This window comes from Somniosus microcephalus, chromosome 2, assembly GCF_052327205.1.
Source record: "Somniosus microcephalus isolate GS21.2 chromosome 2, FLI_Smic_1.0, whole genome shotgun sequence".
NCBI classification, from domain to species: Eukaryota; Metazoa; Chordata; class Chondrichthyes; order Squaliformes; family Somniosidae; genus Somniosus; species Somniosus microcephalus.
In genome coordinates this window covers 364,672,622-364,694,129 of record NC_140988.1, presented here as the reverse complement: position 1 = coordinate 364,694,129, position 21,508 = coordinate 364,672,622, and the positions used below count along the sequence as shown (strand labels likewise).

At 41.8% G+C, this 21,508-nt stretch overlaps 1 protein-coding gene across 2 annotated transcripts in view; it reads right to left on the bottom strand.

The window, feature by feature from the left end:
* Positions 1–21,508, bottom strand: part of dnaaf9 (dynein axonemal assembly factor 9) — a 158,161-nt gene that overhangs the window by 13,221 nt on the left and 123,432 nt on the right. For both annotated transcript variants that reach the window (XM_085975589.1, XM_085975592.1), the window contains 8 exons: positions 20,204–20,292; positions 18,818–18,976; positions 16,530–16,655; positions 9,482–9,519; positions 6,390–6,525; positions 5,748–5,834; positions 4,877–4,983; positions 3,826–3,900 (listed from right to left, as the gene is read on the bottom strand). In XM_085975589.1, the coding sequence (XP_085831715.1) occupies positions 3,826–3,900; positions 4,877–4,983; positions 5,748–5,834; positions 6,390–6,525; positions 9,482–9,519; positions 16,530–16,655; positions 18,818–18,976; positions 20,204–20,292 (817 nt within the window). The remainder of the gene's footprint in view (positions 1–3,825; positions 3,901–4,876; positions 4,984–5,747; positions 5,835–6,389; positions 6,526–9,481; positions 9,520–16,529; positions 16,656–18,817; positions 18,977–20,203; positions 20,293–21,508) is intronic.

Below are 21,508 nucleotides of genomic sequence, written 5' to 3'. Positions count from 1 at the left end.
CCAGGACCACCCTACCAATTAGTGCATTAGCATGCGAGGTTATAAGAACTTAAGAAATAGGAGCAGGAGTAGGCCATTCGGTTATCTAGAACTGAGTGGGAAGTATCCTTTGCCCCAGTAATAGGACTACTCCCAAAAAAGTCCATTAGTGAGCCTGTCTAGTTGGTCAATAGTCAACAGCGCCCCAGAATATTGCACACCGACATGGCTCAAGTATCACATTGTCAAGTCTGTCACGTAGGGCTAACTTAATTCCGAACTTCCATCTGCAGGCATGTCATTTTGGAGCCACCTCAATCCCAAAGACTTCACTTACTTTTCCCAGAAGGAAGGTGGCCATACGTTGGGCCATCGACATTAGGTGGCCAGCAGGTAGTGTGAGCAGTGGGGTGAACAACACGAATCACTATAAAATGTGACTTCTCCATAACAGAAACAAACTTATGTGGGAAATCACAGATGCACAACACACTGGGTTTCATTCCATTACCATTTTCATATTAAACACATTTCAGTTTCCCTACACAGGCTGTCACTTCTATTCATCTGCAAGCTAATGAAGCAAGAACATTCTATTGAATTCCAGTACCCCAAGCTCTTAGCCTTACAGAAAAGAGGTGTCCTGTAAAAAAAGGGAGGGGGGAAGGAAGACATCAGTATTGGCTTTTCCATTCCAGTGGAACATTCAACTAAATTACTCAGTCAAGAGTTGGTATATAGGGAAGCTGGGATAAGACCTACAGAAGCAGGTAGGTAAATTCAGCAAGTCCACGCTCATAAGAAGGGAGTCAGAGAACTAGCGCTGTAGCTTCATCGATGACTCACCCTGATTGCAGCTCCCTGTTGTAAGAGCTGTATTTACCCTAGGATTTAAGGGAATGCATTGATAGCTAAGTTACTGATTGATACTCTTTTGTGCAGTACAATTCGGATATGAAAAAGAAAACACAGAAATTGATGACATTTTGTGAACTAACAAATTAGCTATGATGAATAATGAACCCATCTGTCCCCCATTTTGACAGCGCAAATGGAGTTCACCAAAGTAATATCTTTGACAATTTAAAAGCATATTTAAGTAAAAGAAACATTATTTTTGTAATAAAAACAGAAAATGCTGGACACACTCAGCAGGTCAGGCAGCATCTATGGAGAGAGAAACAGAGTTAATGTGTCATATCGATGACTTTTCATTAGAACTGGAAGATGTTACAAATGAAAAGCTTTTATGCAAATACAGAACCGGGAAAAAATCAAAAGGAATAAATTTGTGGTAGAGCAGGAGTGATTAAATGACAAAAAGGATAATGGTGCTAGGCAAAGTGATAATGAGGCAAGTATCGGAGAAAAGGCTGTGTCCAGAGGAGGTGTAAATGTAAATGGTTACAGCAGAGGGAGAGGGAAGCATGGAAAAATCAGGCGAAGAGGAGGCGGCTCCCGTGGCCCGGGAATATGGCCAAAGGCAGGCAGACCCCAGGAGTGCGGACCACCCCGCCGGCCGTCTACAAATAGGGAATCCCCACCCGAAGCATCAGCAGAGACCTCCTCCACTCCCAGGGGCTCTGGTACAGCCATCCTCCCTTACCAGCACCTGCTGTCTGAGAGAAATTGGAGTGCTGGTTAAGGTCTAAAGTTGTTAAACTCAATGTTGAGGCTGTAAAGTGCCTGCTAGAAAGAGGAGGAGCCATTCCTCAAACTTGTGTTAAGCTGCATTGAACAATGTAGGAGGTCAAGGACAAAGGTCAGAGTGGGAGTGGAATGGAGTGACTGAGTACAGTACAGGAAACTTTGTGCTATCCGGAAGTTGAACGTCCGGCAACTTTGATCTAACGGCAGAAATCAGCAGCTGTTTTGGTTAGTTTTTTTTTCCTGTTTTTCACAGGCAGGCTCTGGAAAGCGTCTTTGTCGCTTAGCAACAGCTTCAGAGACGCTTCCAAGCTACTGGGCCGAGTGTTTACAAGCTGTTGCTGAGCAACAGTGTTTGTGGTCAGACACGGCAGGCTCTCGAAAGCGTCTCTGTATCTTAGCAACAGCTTCAGAGACACTTCCAAGCCACGGGCTGAGTGTTTACAAGCTGTTGCTGAGCAACAGTGTTTGTGGTCAGATACTGCGATGAAAAGCTCCTATCTGATAACATTGACGCTGGTCTATCCGGAGCTTTTAAAAAAACGGCAGTAGCTCGGTCCCATGGGTGCCGGATAGCACAAAGTTTCCTGTATTTGGAAAAGTATCAGCTGATTAAAGAGAGTCAACATGGATGTGTGACGGGTAGGTCATGTCTGACTAATCTAGTTGAATTTTTGAGGAAGTCACCAGCATAGTGGACAGGGAGCGTATATACAAGTTATCTATATGGACTTCCAGAAGGGCACAAGAGATTAGCAGCAAAAATGAAAGCACATGGAATTGGAGGTAACCTTGTGACATGGTTGGTAGGTAGGAAACAAAGCGTAGGGCTAAAGGGAATGTGGGACAAGTGATGTTCCCCAGGGATCTGTACTGGGGCCTCAGCCTTTCACCATATATATTAATGACTTGGATGAGAGTTCTATATCCAAGTTTGCAAAGGCCTAAATTAGGAAGCAAAATATGTTGTGTGAATGGGAGTGAAAAGTTACAAAGGAATACAATATAAACTAAGTGAGTGGGCAAAACTATGGGAGGTGGAGTTCAATGTGGGGAAGTGTGAGGTCATCCACTTTGGATCCAAGACGACAAATCAGGATATTTTCTAATGGTGAGAAAATAGGAGTTGTGGAGGAGCAAAGGAATTTAAGTGCCCATGTACACAAATCACCAAAAGCTAATGCACAGGTACAAAAAATAATCAAAAAGGCTAATGGAATGTTGGCCTTTAATCTCAGAGATTGGAATTCACTGAGCCTCAGGAAAGATATATTGGCCTTGGAAAGGGTACAGATACACCAGAATGATACCAGGGCAAAAATGGTTCAATTATGAGGACAGGTTGTATAAACTTCGATTGTATTCCCTTGAGTTTAGAAGGTTGAGAAGATCTGGTCAATGTGTTTAAAATGATAAAGGGATTCAATAGGGTAGACCCTAGAGAAACTATTTCCTCTGATGGGGGAAATCCAGAACAATAGGACATAATCTTAAATTTAGCACTACGCCATTTAAGAGTGAAATCAGGAAGTACTTTTTCCATGCAAAGGTTAGTGGAAATCGGGATCGCCCAAAAAGGCTGTGGTTGCTGGCTCATTTGACTTTTTCCAAGACTGACATTGATAGATTTTTCTTTGATAAGAATATCAAGAGATATGGAGCAAAGGTGGGTAATGGAGTTGAGATAGAGAGCAGCCATGATCGAACTGAATGGCAGAAAAGGCTTTTGGAGTTAAACGGCCTACACTTGTTCCTCGGAGCACTAAATATGTACCATACATGTATTATTTCCACACAGTATATTCTTTACATACTAGACAATTTTGCAGGTTTAAAAATATTCATGCTAGACCATAGTAATATGTAAAATAAAGTAGGTCAAATTGGACAATGAATTTCACAAATATTTCTGAATAAACAAAGTTTCACAGATCATTTTAAATTGTGCAGCATATTAGTTGAATGAGTGATACACAGGAGGTTAAACTGCAATCTTAAGGATGCTGATGAGTGTAATATCCATGGGTAAACCAGAAATCAATGCACTTTAATGCATCCAATGTTTGATCATTCCAATTTTCAATATATTGATGGGGAACAAAAGTATCTCAGTGGCCCCAACAATTATTTCAGCTTGCACAGATGAATAAACATGCTACACAAGACATCGATGGAAATAAAATCCCAAAAAGTGTATACCTGAAAATTTCAGTTGTGCTCGAATGTGATAAATATTTCCATAGAAAGGACTTGACTTCAGTGTGGTCCTCAGAGCTAGATAGAGGCAAAAACAGGTTGAGACTACTAAGGATCATACTGGTTTCTAAGTTTTCACATAAAAATTCTCAAGATTTGGATAAAGAAGCCCCATCAGCTCATTTTATCTTATCCTCCCAAATACCAACCATTTTCCCATTAACTAACGCTTGTTAAATGAACCCATTCTCTGGGCCAACCTTAATGGCAATTCATTCGTTGTTAAAGGAGGAGAGGTGGAGAGGCAGGGAGGTTGAGGGGGGGAATTCTGGAGCTTAGGGGCTTAATGGCTGTAAATCAGCTTGTGTGACTGCTCCCTGCTGAATGAATATGGGTGTAGCTTTAAAACATGGTCAAGCTCAGCTGGAATAGCCCATCAATAGTCCTTGCCTAGGCTTACAGATGTCCAATGTCACCTCAATTGATACCAGAGCTGTTGAGAACATTGGTGAAATGCACCCCACCAAGAATCAGCTGTGCAGGAGGTCAGGGAAAGATTCATGGGGAGAATATATATTTTTTAAGTTTACATTTCACTTTTTTTTGTGTTGCTGTAGTGTTTTAGACACGAGCACGGTAAGCAGGCCAGACATGAACTTCTTCACTACTCTGATAGTAATACTCTGCGCTGAATGGACAGGGAAGGAACAAAACTAACAAAATTTTTACCTCAATGTGACACAGCATCCTAGTCATTGCCAAAACTTCTTAATTATGCCAGCCATATTAATGCATTAAGACACACAGGGATACACATCTTCCAAGTATGAAACCAAAACGTTATCCATCACATTCAGGGCTTTGATCTGTTTCTTATCCCAAGTGAATTATAATTTTTTTGTAGTTTTAGTCAATTCTCTGTCAAGTTGCTTATTTTTACTTCCATCCATTTCTTTTCTTTAGTAGAAGCAACAGCTACAATCTCAAAATTCGACCAGACTTGAAGTGGATATCACTAGAAAGATTCACATTTCAGTATAAAATTGAAATGTACCTTTACACTTTGTCACAAATCGGGCTTTTTCAAGTGGACGGTTGAACCTGACGCAGATCGGAGTCATTTGGGGGAAAACTGGTCCTGATCTGAATTTGCCACTCCACCTGGACAAAACACAAAAATAATACATTTCTTTCCAAATATCCACGATCATTGAATTTTCTAAATCTTCAGCTCTGCCAATTAAAGCTTTCTTCATTTAACGACTGCACGCAAGGCTGGCTGCTGTCAGTGATGTGTTTCACCACAGGCTAGTTTTTTTTTTGGTTAGAGAATCTCATCAACCTTGTTTACAAGAAACTAGTCTACTCCCAAAAATTCCATTCTATTTTGCACTAGCCAATAATTTGAATGAAGCAATGTAAATACAGGAAACTTTGGTTTATCCGGAGGTTGTATGTCCAGAAACCTCAATCGAACGGCAGAAATCAGCAGCCGTTTTGGTTAGGTTTTTTTTCTTCTCCTAGCACTTTTTTTTAATTTTTTTTTATAAACAGTCAGGCTCTGGAAAGCGTCTCTGTAGCTTAGCAACAGCTTCAGAGACGCTTCCAAGGTACGGGCCGAGTGTTTACAAGCTGTTGCTAAGCAACAGTGTTTGTTGCCAGATACGGAGATGAAAACCTTCGTATCCTTCAACATTAGCGCTGGTCTATCCGGAAGTTTTGCTAGATCGGCAGCAGCTCGGTCCCGTCGGTGCCGGATATCGCGAAGTTTCCTGTATCACAGCTAATTTAGAGCCAAAAATTCCAGAATATCTATGCGATTTCCCATCTTAAATTGTTGCCCCTCCGTTTGACATTTCCTTAGCGGCAGCGGCTCAAGAACCATATTGTAGCATTGGACTTTCAGAACTTTATCTCTTGCTTACCAGCCAGGAAACAGCAAATAACGTGTTCTCAACATCAAGGGCTCTGAAAAACTGCTTTCAGATAGAATCATTTCAACATCAGCATTCCTATATTTTGGGGAAAAACATACAAAAAAAAGGGTGAGAGTATTTTATGAAAGAGATAGGGTATACTGGTTTCATAGTTTGAGGGATTGATAAAACTCATGCAGTACCCTCAGTTTTAATCAGTCTGCAACAGTTAAGTCAAGCCTCATGCACCCTAGTTGCATTGCAACCAATATTTGTTTCCAACTTATTGCATTTAATAGGAATGTAAAATACCTATACTTAAGCTTATTCCATCATCCTTACTTTAGATTCACATTTATATTCATCGCTTTCCTCTACAATTTAACAAAAATATTAAAACTGTTTATAATACTTTTCACGTGGAACAATTGCGATTAGAGGTAGATTCTGAATTAGTCACAGACAGCAAGTGTCCAACTAGATTTTAATACTAAAGCTGCAAGGTGTTTGTTTGAAATTCACTTTATAGATTATTTTAAAATGTAGAGAAATACAACTAGTTTTTACTATAATTCACTGGGTGTGCCTTTTAAATAAACACTGAAATCAGAAACATGGGTATTGCGCATAAGTGTGTACAAACTTTAATACCTGGTCACTGCTCCCTTTTCTGCAAGAACGAATGCAAGGCTGGGGTTTGCGACCCGAATCAACTTCTGTAGATGCACCAGAAGTGGATTTCTTTGCTCAGAAGTCAAGCTTGTGAAAACAACATTACTGACCAAGCCTACAAAAAGCAGAAGTGGGAAATTCAAAGACTATACATTAAATGAAAATGTAATTTGTGTTAAGCTTTCTATACTGTTCCTCAGTTACAGAAGTCTCACTCCCCACACCCCAAAGGTTCCAATTCATTGATGACTAAAAAAATAACAGAGAGAGATGAATTATGAGAGTAAGTTGGCAAGAAACATTAAAACAGATAGTAAGAGCTTCTACAGGTATATAAAAAGGAAGAGGGTAGCTAAAGTAAACGTTGGTCCCTTAGAGGATGAGGCTGGGAAATTAATAATAGCAGAGACTCTGAACAAATATTTTGCATCGGTCTTCACTGTAGAAGACACTAACAACATCCCAATAATGGATAATCAAGGGGCCACAGGGAGGGGGAACTAAAGACAATCAATCACTATCACAAAGGAAATAGTACTTGGTAAAATAATGGGACTAAAAGACGACAAGTCCCCTGGGCCAGGTGGCCTGCATCTTAAAAGAAGTGGCTGCAGAGATAGTGGATGCATTGGTTGCAATATACCAAAATTCCCTGGACTCTGGAGAGGTCCCAGCGGATTGGAAAACCACAAATGTAACACCCCTATTTAAGAAAGGAGGGAAGACAGAAAACAGGAAACTATAGACCAGTTAGCCTAACATCTGTCCTTGGAAAAATGCTGGAGTCCTTCATGAAGGAAGCAGTAGCAGGGCATTTAGAAAAACATACTGCAGTCAAACAGAGTCAGCATGGTTTTAGGAAAGGGAAATCATGTTTAACAAACTTGCTGGAGTTCTTTGAGGATGCAACAAGTAGGGTGGACAAGGGTGAGACAGTGGATGTGGTGTATTTGGATTTCCAGAAGGCATTCGATAAGGTGCCACATAAAAGGTTACTGCATAAGATAAGAGCTCACAGAGTTGGGGGTAATATATTAGCATGGATAGAGAATTGGCTAACTAACAGAAAGCAGAGAGTCGGGATAAATGGGTCATTTTCTGGTTGGTAAATGGTAACTAGTGGGGTGCCACAAGGATCAGTGCTGGGGCCCCAACTATTTACAAACTACATTAATGACTTGGATGAAGGGATCGAGTGTAATGTAGCCAAGTTCGTGGATGATACAAAGATGGGTGGGAAAGCAAGTTGTGCAGAGGACTCAAAGAATCTGCAAAGGGATATAGACAGGCTAAGTGAGTGGGCAAACATTTGGCAGATGGGAGTATAATGTGGGAAAGTGCGAGGTTATCCACTTTGGCAGAAAAAATAAAAAAGCAAATTATTATTTAAATGGAGAGGGATTACAAAATGCTACAGTTCAGAGGGACCTGGGGGGTCCTTCTGCAGAAAACACAAAAAGTTAGCATGCAGGTACAGCAAGTAATCAAAAAGGCAAATGGAATGTTGGCCTTTATTTCAAGGGGGTTGGAGTATAAAAGCAGGGAAGTCCTGCTACAACTGTACAAGGTATTGGCGAGACCACACCTGGAGTACTGCGTACAGTTTTGGTCTCCTTATTTAAGGAAGGATATACTTGCATTGGAGGCAGTTCAGAGACGATTCACTAGGTTAATTCCAGAGATGAGGGGGTTGGCTTATGAGGGAAGGTTGAGCAGGCTGGGCCTATACTCATTGGAATTTAGAAGAATGAGGTGTGATCTTATCGAAACATAGAAGATACTGAGGGGGCTCGATAGGGTAGATGCAGAGAGGATGTTTCCCCTCATGGAGAAATCTAGAACTCGGGGGCACAGTCTCAGAATAAAGAGTCGCCCTTTTAGAACTGAGAGGAGGAGGAACTTCTTCTCTCAAGAGGGTTGTAAATTTGTGGAATTCTCTGCCCAGAGAGCTGTGGAGGCTGGGTCATTAAATTAAATACATTTAAAGTGGAGACAGACAAATTTTTGCAAGATAAGGGAGTGAAGGGTTATGGGGAGCGGCCTGGGAAGTGGCTTTGAGCCCTAGATCAGCCATGATCTTTCTGAATGGCGGAGCAGACTCGAGGGGCCAACTGGCCTATTCCTGCTCCTATTTCTTTTGTCGTTGGTTGACATAAGAACATTTGAACTTCGCCTCCCCCACCCCCAGTGACATTCTAGGTAAGGGTACCACACTATGCAGCAGCAGGACAATAAGACCAGAAGACCCCCAGGTTCTACTTAGTGACTTAGTTGATCTTAGTAAGAGTAACAGTTCATTTGATATTAATCGTCTTAGCACACCGGGGTATCTCAGAAATTTACAGCACAGGAGGCCATTCGGCCCATCGTGTCTGTCCCGGCCGAAAGAGCTCTCCAGCCTAATCCTACTTTCCAGCTCTTGGTCCGTAGCCCTGTAGGTTACGGCACTTCAAGTGCATATCCAAGTACTTTTTAAACGCGATGAGGGTTTCTGCCTCTACCACCCTTTCAGGCAGTGAGTTCCAGACCCCCACCACCCTCTGAAAAAAATTCTCCTGAAGAGCAGGCAAAAGTGAATTTTTCCCCAAATTCCATCCTGCGATTTCTCCTGGAATGTGCACACTTATGGACACTACACAAGAACAGAATTGAGCTCGGCTATGATACCTTCCATGGTCGAAGTACCCATTAAAAGAGAATAGTCACTCAGATGGCTGAGTGGATCAGTGCAACAGGAAGAAACCTGGCTTGCTCCATGTGCGGTTAACTAATCTTGACTAGAACAAAAATGAATAAATACGATTGCAAATTAACTTCAACATCATCTAAAAGTACCAGTCCTGAATGCATCAAAAGGAACGCATCTCAGACAAAGCTGCAGATAAGAGTCGGTCAAAAGATTCTATTACTAGACCAAAAGTAAGTGTGATCATACGCACGCATTTTTGTCAGACAAAATCCTAAAAAATGCTACCTACATCAGCAGTAATTGGGACAGGAGTGCAGGCAAGCAAAAGGGAAATTATTTTCAGCAACACACACACACAACCTTTTACATCAATCGCACATACCTTGAGAGCACTGATCCAAAAGTTTGGGGAAAAATAACCTAGAAAAACAAAAGTAGTATTAAAGCAACACAAAATACCTCAAGCAATAGCAGGAAAAAAAATACTTATATGGCTCTCTTACTGCCGAAATGGCTGGAAAAAAAACCTGCAAATTAGCTAAGAAACATGAAGCTGTCTGTTGCCTTTACAACTTGTACAAGTTCAAGGTCGTTATGTTCTGATCACGCTCACACTCTGTTCTCTGCCATCACATTCACTATCACAAGAAGCCTCGATACCAGCACCACGTAAATATATATCTTAAGTGGAAGTACTGGAACCCTCAAACCATTGCAATTAATAGCTATAAGCCTGCTTTCTAAACAGAATGGAAATGATAACTATACAACATTCTAAAAAAACTAAAACATTTAAAACTTTAAACCAAGGTTGCTCATTTTAGAGGACAAAAACACAATGAAACTATCACCTAGCTAAATTAAAGGTCAGTATCTCTCGAAGCAGGTTTGCTCCCAATCGTATTTTCAATCAGTACAGGCAAGTTATTTCAAAGCACTGCTCACTGTTTGGTGTGAAAGCAGTACGAAGAGAAAATAACATCTCTCACCAAACTAGACAAAAATGAACCAAAATGTATAAACACCAATACGATAGCAAAATACTGCGGGTGCTGGAAATCCGAAATAACAACAGAAAACGCTGGAAAAACTCAGCAGGCCAGGGAGCATCCGTGGAGAGAGAAACAGAGTCAACGTTTCAGGTCGAAACCCTTCGTCAGAACTGAGAAAAAAAAGGCTGGAAATGAAACAGATTAAAAGGCAGTTTGGGGGCTGGGAAATGGGGGAGGGGATGAAAGAAGAGGCATTAAGAGATGTTCCAGGTGAGATGAGATCGTAATAGGACAGGTAAAGAAACAAACAATGGCTCTAGATGAAGTGTGAAATGCGCTGGCAGAGTGAGAGACAGCTGCCATGTGGGAGAGAGAAAAAAAAAGGAAAAGGCACAAACCAAAAGTGTGGATAAAAAATATAAAAATATAATAGGGGCCGAGGTTATGATCTGAAATTGTTGAACTCGGTATTTGAGTCCAGAAGGCTGTAAAGTGCCTAATCGGAAGATGAGGTGCTGTTCCTCGTGTTTACGCTGAGCTTCCGTGGAACAATGCAAGAGGCCGCGGACGGTGAGGTCCGAGTGGGAATGGAGCGGTGAATTAAAGTGACAGGCGACCGGAAGCTCGGGGTCACCCTTACGGACTGAACGGAGGTGTTCCGCAAAGCGGTCACCCAATCAGCGTTTGGTCTCCCCATTGCAGAGGAGACCACATCGTGAGCAGCGAATACAGTATACTAGATTGCAAGAAGTACAAGTAAATCGCTGTTTCACCTGAAAGGGGTGTTTGGGGCCCTGGACAGTGGGAAGGGGGGAGGTATATGTTTCTCTCTCCATGGATGTTGCCTGGCCTGCTGAGTTTTTCCAGCATTTTCTGTTGTTATTTCAAAATGTATAAATGTTGACAAGAAAACAAAATCCACCTTCAGAGAGAAAGAGCTACAAGAAGCTGCAAAGGAATGAAGGAGACTGGTCAAGGAGAGAAAGAGCAGCAGTAAATCAAGAAGAAATGTATTAGTGCTTTCTGACTTTAGAGCCACCCATCGGCATTCTGACAGTTGAATAGTTCCACTGATGAAATGTAACTAATTACTGTATGACTACTGTGAATTGTAATGGTCAGAATCATGCAGAGAATTCCCCCGTCACTATCACACTGTAGGACAAGTTGCTTTCCAGCTTTGACAAGTTGAAAAGTAAAGCCAATTCACATACTTGAATGTAGCAGCAGCTGGAGCCAGATCAGAAAAACCAATATTCATTTAGGATTAACAAGACTGCATTTTCAGATCATATCAACAGTCCTCCAGCACTCCCGCGGCTTACAATTGGCGTGAGTATCTAAGCCAAGTTGCTAACACTAATGAGTGTACTATATTAGAAAATTTTAAGTTTTAAAAGTGAATCAGCATTCATTCTGAACTCAAAAGCCTTCAGGGATTTGTGCTAAACAGATTACAAGATAAAGATTCAATAGTTGCTTTCAAAAGGGAATTGGATAAATACTTGGAGAAAAAATTGCAGGGATATGGGGAAAGAGCGGGGGAGTGAGACTCACTGCTCTGTGAAAGAGCTGGGGCAGACTCGATGGGCCAAATGGCCTCCTTCTGTGCTTTACTATTCTGATTCCATGAAGGATATGGTTCAGTTGGTAGTATCCCTGCCTCCGAGTCAAGCCACACTCATGAGCTCATAATCCAAGGCTTACACTTCAGTGCAGTACCAAGGGGGAGCTGCAATGTTAAAGGTGAGATTTTTTGGATGAGATGTTAAACCGAGGACCTGTGTGCCCGTTCAGGTGGGTGTAAAAGATCCAATGGTACAATTTGAAGAGGAGCAGGGAGTTCTCCCAATGTCAACATTTTTCATTCAGCTGCCACCACCAAAAACAGACTGATTACCATTTGTGTGGCCTGACTGCACAACTTGCCAACACAACGACGACAACTACTTGCACTTATATAGCGCTTTTAACATAGAACAACGTCCCAAGGTGCTTCACAGACATAATCTGACAAAAGGCAATTCCAGGCTAAAGGAGGGTCTTAAAAGACGAGGGGGAGTTGGAGAGGCAGAGAGGTTTAGGGCCCATATAGCTGAAGGCATGGCCTCCAACGGTGAGGTAAGGGGATTTTGGGATGCACAAGAAGCCAGATTTTAGACAACGCAGTTATTGGAAAGTTGTAGGACTGGAAAACGTCAGAGATAGAGAGGGGCGAGACCAGGAAGGGATGAGACCATGAAGGGACCTGAACACGAGGAGGAGAATTTTAAATTGGAGGCATTGTGCATTAGGAGCCAATGCAGGTCAGCGAACACAGGGGTGATGAATGAGTGGGACTTAGTGCTGGATAGGATATAGGCAGCAGAATTTTGGACGTGCTGAAGTTTATGGCGGACGGGAAGCTGGCCAGGAGAGCATTGGAATAGTTGAATCTGGAGGTGGCAAAGGCATGTCTGCAGATTTTAGCAGCAGATGGATTGAGACATGGACAGAGACTGGTGATGTTATGGAGGTGAAAGTAGGCAGAATTTATGACGGAAAGGATTTGGTGTTGGAAGTTCAGCTCAGGTACAAAAATGATGCCAAGGTTATGAAAAGTCTGGTTCAACCCAAGACAGTAGCTGGGGAGGAGAATGGACATGGTGTCAAGGCTACAGAGTTTGTGACGTGGGCCGAAGACAATGGCTTCAGTCTGACAAATGTTTAACTGGAGGAAGCTGTGGCTCATCCAAGACTGGATATCGGCCAAGCAGTCTGGCCACACCAAGGAAGTGGAGGTAGAGCTGGATGTTGTCAGCCGACTTGTGGAACCTGACCCAACATCCTCAGATAATGTAGTCAAGGGGCAGCATGTGGATGAGGAAGAGAAGTGAGCCAAGGGTAGATCCTTGGGGACTCCAGAGATAATGGTGTGGGGGGGCAGGAGGAGAAGCCATTGTTGGAGATGCTCTGGGTATGGTCGACTACACTTCAAAAGGAATCTATTGGTTGTGAAGTGTTTTTGGGATGTCCTGAGGATGTGATAAGGTGCTATATAAATGCAAGTTCATCCTTCCTTACAAAATTCCCCAATTGTCAACTGTAATTTTTTCTATGGGTACACAATGGGCAAATGACCTCCTACTGTGCTGCAAACTTCGACAGTGTAGTGATTAGCAACCCAGCGTCACAAATACCCTGAACAGAAAAAAACTTCTCAAAAAGGCTGCAAAACTTTGGGAGTTTTCACTCAATATAGTCAATTACTGAACGCAGAAGCCTTCGATCAGCTTCTGCGCGGACACAGACACCAAAAACAAAACTGACAACTGAATAAAATACACAAATCACATTTACAATGCCCAACATGAAAAAATATAATTACATTTCAAGGCAGTAATTTCATCTCGAAGATTTTGCCTGAACAATAACTCAAATTTGTACAGTAGCTTTAATGTCATAAAAGGTCAGCTTACAATGAGTTGACTAGCAGGTTACAGCAAGAATTTGTTTTCCTTGTTCTTATTTACAGACTACAAGTTTCTATTGTTCACATTGTATATATAGTTTTTAAATATTCGGAGCGACACCCACAGCAGCTTCGCTCTCATTCTACAACAGGGAACAATGTTCTCACTGCCCTGTAAAATAATACTACACACAAACTGAGTAAAAATGAGTTTGGAGATACAATACTATATAAAGGGAGGATTGAACAACTGCAAACAGAAGATAAGGAAGGAGAAAACAAAAAAAAAGTTTTATCACTGGAATAATAGAATAGTTTGAATGAGATATAGGGTTAACTTAGGAAACTAGGTCTGATGAATGGATTATAGATCTGGGAACAGAACAGACTAGCTGCTTTGACTGTTTTGTTATTTGAATTTCAGAGACAAATGGATAGTGGTTTCCTACAATCATGTCTCTGCACGGTTGCAAAAATTAATCTAAAATGTGTCCGTGCTTTTGTGCTACGGAGGGTATAAAAAATTCAACTCAGGTTTCCTTCCTTAATGGCAATCCAGTGACCCCTGCTGGAAAGTGTGTATATGGCTGTCAGTTGAGGATAGGATTGGGCTTGGATACGATGCTCCCCACAGTCAAACAGCTTGCCAATGCTCACTGTCTAGGTTGTCATGTGAAGAACGGCCCTTGTGGGCAAGAGACAGGAATGGTACCAGAACACACACAACTGTATCAAGAGTCAGGATCTTCAGGTGGGGCAGGGAATAAGTGACGAGAGCAAAAAAAGTAAGATTAATCACAGAATCATAGAATAGTACAGCACAGAAGGAGGCCATTCGGCCCATCGAGTCTGCGCCAGTTCTTTCGAAGAGCAATCCAGTTAGTCCCACTCCCCCGCTCTTTCCCCAGATCCCTGCAAATTTTTCCTCCTCCAGTATTTATCCAATTCCCTTTTGAAGGCTAATCGACTTGAATACATCACTTGTTTTGGTCAGAGAGGAAGAGATTCTTCGATTAATCTCTATATGAGAATTGGTTTCTCTAACAAATATTGAAAAGGATTAAAAGAATTTCTTTTAGAATATAGAACCATAGATGTTAACGTCACAGGAGGCAGGGTAACAGGACAAAGTAGAAAGCTTTCAGAGAGCTGGCATAGGCGCAACAGGCTGAGTGATTTTCTTCTGTGGTGCAAATTTCTATGATTCTAAATAATGACCCCTAAAACAGTCTTTCACGATTCACTCTATTAACACGCTTCATAATTTTAAATACGTCTATTAAATCCTTTAATTTTCAAAGCTCCAGTGGAGAGTTTTTCTAAGTCTCTCTTCATGTGGGTACAGTAGTGTGACACTTACGGCATTGGACGAACAACCCCGAACCTGTGAATTCGAATCAACCATGGCAAATCGGCAAATGGAATTCAATAAATCTAGTATTTGTGAGCTATCACAAGAAAAAATATGACCACTAAAGCAATCAGATTGTTGTAAAAATTCAGTTTCCAGTTTGGCATATGCATGATGGCAATACATGATTGAATCTTAATGTCCTCTGAAGTAGCCTAGCAACTCACTCAGTTTAAGGCAAGTTGGGGTGGATACCAAGCGGGATCTTGCTTTACCCTCATTCTAACAACCAAATTTTGAAAAAAAAGTCAAAGTAGTGTGTACAGCATATTCACCAGAATTATATGGGCATGTATTTTTAAAATTTGGTTCTTTAAAACTGCACAGTGCTTGAACTATGACCTAAACATAGCCTTGTAGAAATGCTCTTGCACTCATATTTCTAAAACCCAAAATGCTAGTGCCGTTTTATAATTTTATCTACCTCTCCAGAACTCTCCACTCCACACCCTTTAGTGCCTTTCAATTGAATGTACACTCCCATTCTTTGGAATAAGTTGCTAGCTTGTGCAGTGTGTGGTGACACTCTGCACACCTTCAAGAAAGAGCTGGACCAGTTCTTGGCTGGGGCAGAGATCGCATCTTAGAAAAAGGTAAGCAATTTATCAGTTAACAGAAGCATGGTCAATGTGCTCTCCTGGACTGGTTTTGAGGGGAATTTTCCAGATTCCACCACCCCCCCCCCCCCCCCCTTTTTGGATCTGTTTTTTTCCATTTATTTTGGCCTCTCCTAGGAGATGACATGGCTGCTGGGGGAATGGGAGTGTCTAGTCTAGAGCGGAGTGTTGTCAGTTTACATATGGAAACGGACACTGTGTTTTCGGCTGATGTCGCCGAGGGTCAGCATGTAGATGAGAAATAGGAAGGGACCAAGGGTCGATCCTTGGGGGACACCAGAGGTAACGGTGCGAGAGCAGGTAGAGAAGTCATTGCAGGTGATTCTCTGGCTATGACCGGATAGATAAGAATGGAACCAGGCGAGTGCAGTCCCACCCAGGCTGGACGATGGAGAAGAGGCATTGGAGGATGGTGTGGTCAACCGCAATGCTCCCTTTAAATTCTTTCTCGTGCGTGGTCATGCATGCACGGCATCACTTCCAGCGGCAAGAGCTGGTGAGCGTCCTGCGCGGGACCTTGCGATTGGTGCGCAGCCGCGTACCTAAGGGGGAACATGGGTCAACCATGTCAAAGGCTGCAAACAGGTCAAGGGATAGTTTATCTTTGTCACAGTCACATAGGAAGCTTAAATACCATCCCTGTAAGTAACTATGTATAACTTTTAGAACAGGAAAAGACCATCAGGCCCAACAACTCAACTCGCTTTTGATAGATTAGCTTCATTTAACTGAATCAGTAGTTGAAAAATCTGATCCACGATTAAACTGCAACTGAAATGAAGCTTACAGTTAAGCATATCAAACATGCATATGCAAAAACTTTTTAGATCAACATGTAATACATCTCAAATGGATAGTTAGTATCCATTTACAACAAGGTCAGCAAGAGGACAAATTCCAAAAGGTGCTAACTTTAAAATATTATAAGCAAGCACTTTAATGGCTTGTTCTAATGGTACCTATGTTCCATGGACGAGCACTGCGGGTCAACACAGGCGGTGACAGCACCGATGACGAACTCAGACTGAACCTCAGGGTCTGGATGCATCTGGATAGCCTGCACAACATCAATAACATCGGTGTATCTAGGAGAAGAACAAAGTGTAGATGTGTGAATTGAAAATTAGTTACAAGAACTGTATCAACATCGCACTAGCAGTGTGACAAGTTGAAGGGTTCGGAGAAAAGGCTGAACCAGCCACATGAGTTTCCCACCAGTGGTTGTGCAGCAGAGACTTTTATTTTGAACAAATATACAATCTAATTGAAGTACCTCATCTGAAGAGCAATCTGAGCACTTAGGCCATTTAATCACCCTTTAAAATGAGTTGGAAGTACACCAAACCTTCAAATGTCCTTTGCAGTCCCCAACAGCTGAATCAAGAATTGAGTCAACTGGGCTAAGCATGTACAGGTCTCGATGGAAGATATCAAAATTATACATACAGATCAAAAATAAATATAGAAGTAGAAAAGTCAAAAATATTCCTTCTTATTACCCCAAATGAATAGAACTGTCCTCAGATTTATTTTTATTGGAATTTTCCTTATTTGTTCCGTTATTCCAGTTGACATTCATTTCTTTATTTTTAACTGAATTTACTTATCTTCTATAAACTCTCAGCTGAATCCTCATGCATACACAGCAAAACAAACAAAAAGTAAAACATCTCTGCCTTCTCACCGCACTACTATAACTTGTATTTATGGAGCGCCTTTAACGTAGTGAAACATCCCAAGGCGCTTCACAGGTGCGTCGTCCAACAAAATTTGACACCGAGCCACATAAGGAGAAATTCGGGCAGATGACCAATAGCTTGGTAACCCCTGGGGGTGGGGGGGGGCGGGGAAGGGGATGGAGAGGTTTCACTCCTGCCCCTTTAAATTGTGGCATCTCCTTCTCTGGCACCGAAATGGGTATCCTGTTACAATACTGGTAGATTTCCCTCCCATGAAATTGCAAGCTCCCTCTTTAGAGGGGATCGTGGCCTGCATCTATAAGTGCCAGACTTATGAAAATGGGCCGGATACGTGGCAGGGTTGAGGAGCAGTTAGAAGTCTCATCGCCCCAACCCACCTCCTCCAGTAAGACTAGCCTGGAGGACAATTCCGCTAAAATCTTCAAAGCACAGACTAACAACACACAACTACTGAGAATGATTTTTTTTAAAAATTCTTGCCAATTATTCTCAGCACATTTGCATCACTCAGCGAGGCATTAACAACTTGTGGTATTAACCCACATGTCTTCCAACACCTTGACAAATGGTCATCATTCATGTCTAAGCCTCAACAATGAACATCTGTAAGCTAGTCACCTGTGTGGATATCAGTTCGAGTCCAACCCGGTTATCATCTGAGGCTCTGGAGTTGGAACCCTGACGGATTTCCCTTTCCGTAATGTAGGAGCATCCAGCAAACATGAGCTATCTAAGCATAGAGGGGCCGACTGAACCGGAGACCTTCCTAGTTTGTATGGCTCAGCTAAGCAGTGGATAAACTCAGATCCATTAGAAGAATTAGTGGAGTTGCCAAAGTTAGTTTGAGAGGTTTGGATTATTCTTCTAGGAACTCCTCTGATGGTCTGACAGGCAAAGGAATTGTCCGGAGCACTACTGAGACAAACAGAACGCAAGTCCCTAGATTTAATTTCAAGTCTGATGAGTTAGCTGACCGTCAGCTAGGACAGCACTTGGGATGCTACAGCTAGTCTCTGCGCCTACAACTGCCTGGTTGCCTTCTGGAAAGTGCAGGTGCATACAGCTCAGGTGAAACTATGATCAAGTGAGCTGTAATCCCCCCTCAGGTTATACAGCCCGTCAGTATTGACTCTCTAAGCTCATACATAAATGATGGATGCACCAGAAGTTTAGCAGTACCCACTGAACTGTAACGAGCATCAAGATTCAGGAAAGGAAGAGGTTTCATTTACACCATTTGATACATTATTAGAACTACCTTAAATATTTTGAATTCTAGTCCAATAAATTAGATATAGTTCATAAAACAGAAGTAATTTTTCGTTTTTACCAATTTATTTTCCATGTTCTTAGGTTCCATTAAGTAACATGCCATTCCCTGACTAGACAGCCAAGTGGAAAACTGTTCTTCCATTTCTTGATTCTCTTGAACCAACCACAAGCAGGTGAGCCAAATGCCACATCCTTATATTTCCACCCCCCCGCTGACATGCGGAGCATGGAACTTGCATGCAAAGCACATCCTAGCTACTCTGAATCACACTCACCCTGGTGTAACAATCAGCAGCCTCACTTTCTTTCGTGAATACACAGATTGACGAACAGTCCTATTCCGCTGTGCTTCAAGAACATTTGAAAGATAACGCTGGATTTGCCCAACATTGAATGGCTCACAGTTATCTGGCATCTGACGGTAAACTGACCACCTATAATGAAAGGAGATCATAATTAGCTGCGAGAGGATTGAATGTAATGGTTTAGATTTGTAGTTGTCAGATTAGAAAATTTTACTGTGTACACTCAGGCCAGGTTGCAACTGAATTGTTTGTTACTAGTGCTTAAATGTTAATGTTTTAAAAATTGAATAAGACGTGCATTTTATTTGTAGCATCCTTACAACAAATTGCTACATTGTACCCTGATTATACACTTCATTTTGGTGTCAATGCATTTTCAAAGTGCAATACATTGCTCAACTAACATAACCAGGAAGCAAACTACAACATGAATGAGCAGCTTAATACAGGTACACTATCCCTTATCCAAAAGCCTTGGGACCAGCTGAGTTTCGGTTTACGGAATTTTTCAGATTTCAGAAGGTATTATTATAAGACTGGGAAATTTGTATTTAATATAAGTTTTAAAAGTTCAGGCTACCTCTTGCGACTGTTCCGTGTCTCATTCCCCTTCCTGTTTCTCTGGAAAGCCGGATATCGGCTGACTAAGCTGGCCCGCAAATCAGGTCGGGGGTGGGGTGGGGTGGGGGGGAGAAAAGAACAATCGGACGGGCTGCGGTTCGGGTCGGGTGGGGGAGAAAAGAATATCGGACGGGCCGCGGTTCGGGGGGGGGGGGGGGGGGGGGAAGAATATCGGACGGGCCGCTGTATTGTTGGGTTCACTCTCCCGGTACCTCCTTCACACTGCCCGGCTCGGCCGGAAATCTCCTGCCTGCGAGGGAACTCTGTGACCCTCTGCCCTGCTCAGCGTAAGTCGTGCGCCACTCTGGTCATGTCGTGCGCACGACTTACGCTGAACGAAAAAACTTTCGGTTTTTAGAGGTTTTCGGTTTTCAGAAGTTCGGATAAAGGATAGTCTACATGTACCAAGTTGCATAAAATAACCTAATCACTTGTTTTGGGCTACAACAAACTTGCAATACTCCCAGTTTCTACACGATTAAACAGCTTTTCTGATTGGAGTGAAAACACATCTATTATTTCAGGTTTTCAATTTCATAGCCTTTCTATTTATTTAATCTCATTCTTGGAGTAACACATGGAACCAAGGTGTGGAAGAGCACAAAGTCAACCTAACTTTAATCTTACCCCATGTGCGGGAAAGGTGCTAGAATAGGAAACACTCCTTAATTAAAAAGTACTCTAAATTGTAAACTCAGACAAAATTGACACGTAATAATCATTTAATTTACTGACCTTCCATGTTCTTGATTCAGATTGACAATATAGGTACAAAGATCTTCTTTATAACTACCAGGTAGACCTGCAATAATAGTGATCACCATCTGAAACAAATGCCAAAATAAATCCATTTGTGTGAAATAGTGCTACAAGTATTGTTTATTTCTATAAGGAAAATTGTGTGAAACTCTAGGGGAATCAACTCAAAGCAATGTTTATATGAATGGAGTCCACTGCACAACATTTGACAATTTTTACATTCCAGTAAGGTTGCTTGTTTTAACAGTAGTTGAGCAGTCTAACAATGTGGTCCAATGCAGTGGTTAGACACATTTTTGAGACCTATTTAGTCTCTATTAGATGTAGCACACCAATTCCTGGAATGGAAGGAAAAGGGGAAGAGAGAAGGTGACAGTTTTCTTTTGTACAACTTTAGGTAAGAATGATGCGTATCCTCTATAAAATGCTGGACCAACTTACAAAGCACTGTAAAGTAATCCAATGAAGAAAAATAAAATTACCGTAAGCACTCACTAACTGAGTTCCAACTCAGACTTTGTTTTCTTCAGAGAGTTATTTTTAAATTATCTCAAGGCCAGGTCCCATAAACATTAGGAGACAGTATTTAATCAACCTGGCAATACATCTTAGCACTATTAGTTTTTGCAATAGCCTTACTGCACTGGTCATGAACCTTCAGAGATTCATACACTACAATATTTAGTTCTTTCTTTCACTCAACAGCCTCAAGTTTAAAACCCTGCATGACCTGCTGAAATGGATTTTCAGGTGGGTCCACATAAAAGTTTTGTAAAGGATGATGATTAAAACAAAACTGAAATCCTTATTGGAGCCCACCCAGGAATGAACCATCAACTTCAGTAACAACCAAGGCCACTGATTTAGTTTTCATAGAAAAATTGATAGAACTGATTTCCCAAACAATTAAACATCCAGCAACCCCATGCAATAAAAACAGAATGTGACATATTTGGTCACGATAAACCAATTGTTCTAAATATAAATGGAATGCAATCTCAAACACCAGTCAAAATTGCATGAGATGAAAACTGAATTTAAAGACTTCAATGTCCATCACCAAGAGTGGCTCGGTAGCACCACTACTGACCGAGTCCTGAAGGACATAACTGCCAGTTTGGGCCTGCGACAGGTGGTGAGTGAACCAACAAGAGGGAAAAACCTACTTGACCTTGTCCTCACCAATCTACCTGTCGCAGATGCATCTGTCCAGGCCAGCATTGGCAGCAGTGACCACCGCACAGTCATTGTGGAGACGAAGTTCCGTCTTCACACTGAGAA